The sequence below is a fragment of the Parasteatoda tepidariorum genome, chromosome 5, assembly GCF_982258835.1.
Source record: "Parasteatoda tepidariorum strain Cologne lab strain chromosome 5, Ptep-v5.0, whole genome shotgun sequence".
Taxonomy (NCBI): Eukaryota; Metazoa; Arthropoda; class Arachnida; order Araneae; family Theridiidae; genus Parasteatoda; species Parasteatoda tepidariorum.
The window spans coordinates 32,718,953-32,727,633 of NC_141759.1; the positions used below are offsets into that span (position 1 = coordinate 32,718,953).

At 32.6% G+C, this 8,681-nt stretch overlaps 1 protein-coding gene across 1 annotated transcript; it reads right to left on the reverse strand.

The window, feature by feature from the left end:
• Positions 1-1,023: 1,023 nt before the first annotated feature.
• LOC147808910 (uncharacterized) lies at positions 1,024-4,563 on the reverse strand. The gene has a single exon (XM_087162733.1). The coding sequence runs from the start codon at positions 4,561-4,563 to the stop codon at positions 1,024-1,026; it is 3,540 nt and encodes a 1,179-aa protein (XP_087018859.1).
• Between the last annotated feature and the right edge of the window lie 4,118 nt (positions 4,564-8,681).

The window sequence follows — 8,681 nt, forward strand, 5'->3', positions numbered from 1 at the left end:
TATAGGAAGAGGAGTAAAATTTTCAATTTGAGTTTCTCTTCACTATAGAGCAGCATGAAGTTAATTTTGAATCCTTTTCAATTCCTTCCTAACACTAGCGTTTACTTGCTAATACTTCCTCTAATCGAAATTGTTTTAAACATACACATATTCGAAGATTATAAGGATTAGTTTGAATATTATTGCAAAGCCCTTATGGATGCTCAATCAATTTATAAAGCATAGCAGTTCCTGTTCATTGTTTCAGAGTTTAACAATTTCCCACTTATGTTCGCATTCATTATTCCTACAGGTAGCTGATACACCCTCTTGATATTGTTCCACATAGTTACCAAAATCGAAATTGAATTCTCAATTATTCAGTGTAGTTACTTTAATAATACTTAAAAGCTAAAATTAATCAACGGAAGAGTCACTTATTGTTTGTCATGATTATGGTTGCATCCGAAATTGATAGAGAGCCATTGTGCAAATAATCGCCGGATGGTTTTCAAATTATAATATTGTACGTCTTTCTAGATAATGTTTTGAGTTAATTAAATCACTTAATATTAATTTCCTTCAAGAGAAATGTGCTGAACTTACGCATGAATGTTCGATCCATAATAAATATTTAAAGTCAAAAAGAGTATTAAGCTAGATGTCTCCAATTCACATTTCCGCGATAGGAGATATGTTTCGTCATTTCATACTCTATTGGTAAATTTTGGGTATAGTATAGCAGTTGTATTTCAATAACTCTTAGAATGGACTGTAAACAATAATTATTTTATTTAACACTTTTAGTACACAAACATTTTCACTGTTGTATAGACACATCCGCTTAATTGCGGAACTCAATAAACACTAATTGAAATATTTAAAACTCTAAGAGATGGCGCTTGTGTCGCAGTGGGCACGAACATCCCGCCCCACATTGACATGTTTACATTCAATTAACTCACTCTAATTTAATAAAATGCAATTAATGAAAATAAAACAAAAACACAATATAACAATAACATTGAATCACACACACAAAAATTATACATTAATAGGTAAAATACAAATTTTTGAAATGGGACGTTTGAAAATTCCTGATTGAGTTTTGACTTTTACGACTCTTACATGTTTATCACTGCCAAAATAAAGCTCAATTATTCTACCTAATGCCCATTTTTGCGGGGGTAGATTTTCATCCTTAAGGAGCACTAGCTCATTAATTTTTACATTATCCTTTTTTACCATCCACTTGGACCTCTGTTGCAAATTGTTAAGGTATTGTAGATGCCATTTCTTCCAAAAGATTTGAACTATTTTAGTTAATTTCTTCCAATTAGACAGTTGATTGTCCTTAGTTTGACTTAAATTTGGTTCTACAATAGCGTTTAAAGGTCTACCGATTAAGAAATGAGCAGGAGTTAATGCATCATAAACATCAGAATCAGGTGACAGAGGTACAAGTGGTCGCGAATTTAGAATTCCTTCTATTTGGGTTGTGACAGTGAGGAATTCTTCGTAACTCAATCTGGAATTGCCCACAACTCTTTTAAAATGAAATTTAAAAGCTTTAACGCCACTTTCCCAGAGACCACCGAAATTGGGTGCTCTCGGTGGGAGAAAGTGCCATTCGATTCCCTCAGTTGTTAAATAGTTAGCCAAGCAATCGTCTGGTTTTACAACCAAATTATGTAATTTTGATAGTTCTTTGTTGGCTGCTGTGAAATTTGTGGCATTGTCCGAAAACAACTTAGAACATAAACCCCTACGGGCCACAAATCTCTTTAAACACGCGACAAAGGCATTTGAGGTTAGATCCGTTACTAATTCTAGGTGTATTGCCTTAGTCACTAAACACACAAAAATGCAAACATAAATTTTATGATAAATTCCCTTCCGTTGATGTTTGTACTTTATAAAAAATGGACCACAGAAATCTGTGCCCGAGCAATTGAAAGGAAAATCAGGAGTTACTCTTTCTTTCGGGAGATTTCCCATTAACTGTTCAACTCCTAAAGGTTTTACTTTAAAGCAATCTATGCAATCGTGCACAATTTTCCTGCACGTTGCCTTACCCTGAACAGGCCAAAATTTCTGTCTTACATAATGTAGTAAAGCAGTAGGCCCTAAATGAAAATATCGTTTGTGAAAGAACTCTAAAATTAGCCTAGTTAATTTATGACCTTTAGGCAGGATAATTTGAAATTTACTATTAAATTCTACATTAGCATGATTTATTCTGCCATTTACTCTTAACACTCCTTCTTCATCTAAAAAAGGATTTAAATTTTTTATCTTACTTTTGTGTGGCACGTTTTGTTGAGCCCTTAAACACTGCAGATCTTCTGCAAACGCTATACCTTGTACGTTTTTTATCAGAAAGGTTTCACTCTTACTTCTTTCTTTCGTAGTAAGAGGCCCCAACATCCTATTTCCAGGATTCCTTACATTGTGGATAAATCTGAAAAGATAACTAATAACATGCAATACTTTAGAATAACTATTGCTAATATCAAGTAATTCAAGAATAAAAAGGTTCGACGTCATAGTAAGCACAGGTAAGTTAATTTGCTCTGAATGTCTAATCTCGCAGGTGAACTTATCATTTAGGATCGATGACGGAATTTCCCGATTGGGATACTCTCGCTCATTCAGAAAATCAGGTCCCTTGAACCACAGTTTATTTCCATTCAACTTCTCAGGATTCATCCCTCTGGAGATGAGATCCGCCGGATTGTTCTCAGAAGATACGTGACGCCATTGTTGAACTTGTGTCAAGTCTTGAATTGATGCTACCCGGTTCGCAATGTATGTTTTTAAATGAAACGGCTCTTTCCGTATCCAGGAGAGGACGATCATCGAATCGCTCCACAGGAAAATGTCAGCTGATTCAAATTCTAAAGCACTTTTCACTTTGGTCATGAGTCTTGCCAAAAGGACTGCAGCACATAACTCCAATCTTGGAATGGTAACACGCTTAAGAGGCGATACCCTTGATTTACCACAAATCAAGTTCACTTCAAAGGTATCATCGTTTGAATATGATTTGCAATAAATGACGCATCCGTAGGCAGATTCGGAAGCGTCCGTAAATCCGTGAAGCTCAATATGCACTGGATTTTCTATTAAAATGCATCTCTTAATACTGATGTTGTTAATTGATGGCAAAGCATTGCTGAAGCCTTCCCACTGTTGAGCCTCCATTTCAGGAAGCGGATCGTTCCAGTCAAGCTTAAGACACCACAATTGTTGTAAAAAGATTTTCGCTTTTGTGATCACCGGACCCAAAATACCAAGAGGGTCGTAAATGCGTGCTATTATTGACAACACTGATCTCTTTGTTGGTGGTACAGTACTTTCAATGGAAGTTTGGAACGCAAAATGATCATCGGCAGGTTTCCAAATTACACCGAGTGTCTTTGTCTCATCTTGGAAATTATAGTTATTGTCAGACCCTGTTAATTCCGGGTTGTTGCAGTACCACTTGTGCAGGAGCATGCCGCCACTATTTAAAACCTTTGATAACTCTGACTGCAATTTTTTTGCTTTACTCAAGGAGTCAGCACCACTTAAAACGTCATCGACGTAAAAGTCTTTTTCTAACACTGGACAAGCTAGAGGATAGTTGTTAGACTCATCTCTTGCTAATTGCAATAAAACTCTTGTGGCTAAGTAAGGTGCACTAGTTGTGCCATAAGTGACAGTTTTGAGTTCGTAGGTCTTAACTGGGTCATCTACTCCCTCCCTCCAAAGAATTCTTAAAAGTTTGGTTTGACTCTGATCTATTAAAATCATTCTATACATTTGTTTGATGTCAGCTACAAATGCATAAATATGTTTGCGAAATTTTGTTATTATTTTAAATAGATCTTCCTGAATAACTCCACCATTATATTGTATAGAGTTGAGTGAATTACCTAAAGTTGTTGGTGAGGATGCATTAAACACGACACGAAGCTTTGTTGTCATTTTATCCGGGCGATAAATTCCTAAGTGTGGAATATAATAGGTTCCTGCTTCTTCCTCACATTCCGAAACTTCGGTCATATGACCTAATGTTTCATACTCATGTAAAAAATCTCTATACAAAGCTAAATATTCAGGATCTTTTAAAAACCGATTCCACAGAGAATTTAATTTTTTAAGAGCGATATCTTTAGATTTTCCCAAACACCTCGGATCATCTTTTAATGGCATTTTTACAATATATCTCCCCGTTTTATCTCTTTTAACGTTTTCCTCAAAGTGTTTTTCGCAAATTATTGCTTCTTTATTTTTGGGTACCTCACACTGCACCTCTTCTATATCCCAAAATTTCTCTATATTTTTGTTTAGTTCAGTATTATCCTGAATAAAACCACAGTGTACCCTTTCCTCTGATTCCACGGGAACGTTACCACAAGCCACGTATCCAAAAACTGTATTTTGAAAAATCAAAGTACCATTATGCGGATAAATTTGACCTGGCAGCAATAATTCGTAAAATATCTCAGCACTTAAAAGCACATCGATACGACTTGGAACATTAAAGTTTTCATCGGCTAGTTTAATAAACTCTAATTCAGGTAAATTTATCTTTATCATTTTTGACGGCATAAAATCTGTAATTTTAGGTACAATTAAAAAATCTAAATCTCTTTCAAAACTTCCCTCAAAATTAGAAATTGTAGCATTAACAAAGGATTTAATTGTTGTGAATGTATCACCTAAACCGCAAACCGTTATGTTTGTTTTTTCTTTCTTTAAGTTTAAGCTATTTGCACAATCTGAAGTCATAAAATTATTCATTGCACCCTGATCTAATATTCCACGGACTCTATATTTATTTCCTCGATTATCTTTCAATAAGCAATTAATCGTACTCAGCAAAACAGTTTTTCTCTGATTTATTACTCTCGATGAAAGAATCGGATTGTTTTGACTTTGAGTAGAGCCAGACGCCTGAAATATTGGTGCGATTGGCGAGAGAGTCGATTTGTTTACTCTAGGAGAGGGGGAAAGAAGTTCTCATTAGCATTTTCATTTTTCCCATTCGTTTCTAGGATAATGTAAAGAGAAATTATGTCTTTTATTTTTTCCTTCTTGCCTGCATATCGAACAAGAAAATTTTGAATTACACTTACTCACTAAATGTTTTCCCAGGCAATTAAAACAATGGTTATTTTTCTTAATTACTTCTACTCTTTCAGAAACGGGTAATCCCCAATAATAATTACATTTATATAAAGGATGACTTTCCGATGAACACATGATACACTTTAAACTCTTGCTATCAGCTAAAAATGCTCTAGACATATTTCTCATATTAGACGATTTATGACTGTTGACCTCCGTTAAAGATTTTCCTAGCGAGACAAAAAATAAATCAGCTTCTTTGCCCAAACTTACGGGATCAAACCAGCCGCTAGACTGTCTAATGCTTATATGAGAAGCGGTTTCCTTATCTAAAGTTTGATATAATTTGTCCGATACAATTAATTGTTTTAGCTTTTCAAAATCAGACACTTCTCTCAATTTTTAAGTAATAATTAAAGCTAGTAGTTAAACGTGATGCAAATTGCAAATGGGTTTCATTTGTGTGCCTAGTAGTTTTCTTAAATTTTTCTAAACAATACTGGGGGGTCGGTTCAAACTCTCTCAATACAATTGTTTTTATTTTATCATAATCACTGAGTTCGTTATCACTTATGTAAGAAATTACGTTTGACGCTTTTTCGCCTAGTAAGTTCAAAAGAATTTCAGCCTTAAATTTATCGGGTACATTTTTTGTTATAAAGGACCTTTCCAAGGAAGCAAAAAATAAACCCCACCCTTCTGGCTGACTCGGAACTCTAATAGTTAAAGTTTTTATACTTTTTATTATCGAATCCAGAGACTCGCAATTCTCAACTTTGTTTTCCGAATAATTATCATTAGTTTTTTGAATTGGCTGCTTGCGCATCAATTCCAATTCTGCTTTCGCTCTCTCTAATTTTATTTGTTCCAATTGTAACTCTTGTTGTTTACTTTTCTCAAGTTCCTCTAATTCTGTTTTCCTATCATCTATTATCCCCTCGATTAGATCAGTTACCATATTAGGATCTGTTTTGTAACTCTCAGTATTTTTTATAAGATTAGTAAGATCTATATTTGTCATTTTATCACTGATTATCACTCAGTAGCGGCAATTTGTAAGTCTACTTTTTTCGCGCCTTTAAACATTTTGCAAACAAAATACGATCACAAAATTAACATATATCACTTAACTCATATGGGTAAATACAGAATTTAACTGATGGGAGTAAATGACCAGAAAGTTCATGCACCTACTTCGTTCGACACTAGATGCTTATCCAAGAAGTTTCACTTTTGATTTCAAAGTTTCTCTTTGATTACGTCGTAGCTTACGCACAATGAACATTAATTGCACATCTCAAAATTTTATCCATAGTTCGCTAATTAGTCCGGTTTCTACGGACCAGATGTATTTCAATAACTCTTAGAATGGACTGTAAACAATAATTATTTTATTTAACACTTTTAGTACACAAACATTTTCACTGTTGTATAGACACATCCGCTTAATTGCGGAACTCAATAAACACTAATTGAAATATTTAAAACTCTAAGAGATGGCGCTTGTGTCGCAGTGGGCACGAACAGCAGTGTTCCGGACCGGTACCAGTCAGCGAATCAAATAGTACCGGGCCGCCCATTTCATTGAAACTAAATTTAAATTCCTAAGTTTATACCCCAAATTAAAAAAATCTTTGTTCCATTAAAATTTTATTTATTTAAAAAAATGGGCCCATAAGTAACATAAATTTTTTAATGTTTGTATTGTATCATCGTCTCCGATTACCTCCAGATGGAACCGTCTCATTGCAAAGAAACAAGCTTAGGGTTCTCATTGATTTAACGATCTTTATATTTATTTTTTGATGTAACTGTATTTTATTTTGAAGACATGTTTAAATAAAATAAAATTTAAATTAATAAATCAAAATAATCTAAAATATAAACAATCAACGTCCCCCTCCCCAGCGGGCCGCGGTAAAATTATCAAACGTTGACAGGTCCGCCTTGCTACAAAGGTTGGGGAACACTGTAGTAAAGTATACAATGCGAGATTTTCCGCTTTGCTGATAATATATAGATCTTTAAAAATATTTCTCGTTTTCTTAATAAGTTCCGTTTTTATTTTTTTAAGAGAATTATGATGCCATTAAAGGCTTTACTTATTTCCTAACTATTAAAATTTCCTTAATTTCATAAATTTAATTTTTTTTAATCATCCTTAATCCTATTATAATTAAATTAAACCGATTATTCCATTTTTATCGTATTTTATAAATAGCAAATATAAATATGTTATTCTATTTTCAACAAAATCAATGTTTGGGCTAACTTTTTAATTTAATATTGTCGAGAAAAGAAAAATCAACGTCAGCGATGAAAAATCCAAAATTGAGATTTATATTGCATTTGGCATCCCTATATGACAAAGACGTTGCAAAAGAAAAATTTCTTTTTCAAAAATAAATTTTGTTTTATTAGTTTTCTGAAATTCTCTTTTAGCGTTGATAGCATTGGCAATAGAAAGAAAAAAAGTTCTCATGCGGCTTCTTTCAGAATTTATCGTGAAGCACATAGGTTGCTTTTTCAATTGCAGGGTAATATAACTCATTAAGCCAGTATCGCGACTAAATCGAATTTCAAAATCTAATTTTAACTTCATTTTTCTTTAAGCTACTTTATTTCTCTAACCATAAAATGGTTCGATTACAGTTCGGTCATTTTTGGATGTCCAATGGCCCCTCAGTCCGTCCGTTATTAGTTTCAAAAATTGTTATATAAAATCGATGGATGAAAAAGAAACTATTTTCCTTCTCTCTAAATGAAATGCTTCTTAGAATTTTATTTTGTTAATATGATATATTTTCCAAACTAGACTATAAGTATGGCCATATTTGTTAATTTTTAAAATTACATAATAAAACAAGATACTTTTCTTTGTTTGAACGTATCTCCGCAGTATCCTTGTATTATGGTACAATGACAATGTAAAAGGAATTTCAACTATAACCAATCTGCTACGATAAGAATTACCAACGTATGTTCATTTAAACTTAAGTGAAAGATAATGTTAGCAGTTCTTTTCTAATTAAACACCAAAAACTAGAAATGTAAGATAAAAAGACAAAGTTTGTGTTCTCGTATGCAAAATAATTATTCTAATAACAATATTTCAAGAATTCTAATAACAATAAGATTTGAGTTTAACTAAAAACAATCTCAAGGCGAAACAAATAATAAATATTTCATTTTACTTCAGTCAAAACAAATCAAAAGTGTCCATTATCTTGCTTTTAAATATTATGACTGAACACCAAATGTTAAAATGACAAACAGATATTCTGAGCTTTTATTATAATATAATATATAACATTACATATTAATATATTTTATATATTATACAATATTATATATAAATATATAATATATAATATTACATATTATAATCCTTAGTATTATATGAAATAAGCTGTGGGAATAAAGAAATAGTTTATTTTTTAAACTTTTGAGTTGGAATATCGAAAACTTAGAGAGAATTTTAAATTTTATCCTATTTAATTACTTTCTGAGGACAACAGTTATTACGACATTCCTATTGGTCATTTTTAATTTATGTGAAAAGCATTTGCTTGAAACAATTTTTTTTT

What these genes read in the sequence shown, in the direction of transcription:
- LOC147808910 (XM_087162733.1), bottom strand. Translation starts at nt 4,563, where the DNA reads ATGATAAAGATAAATTTACCTGAATTAGAGTTTATTAAACTAGCCGAT.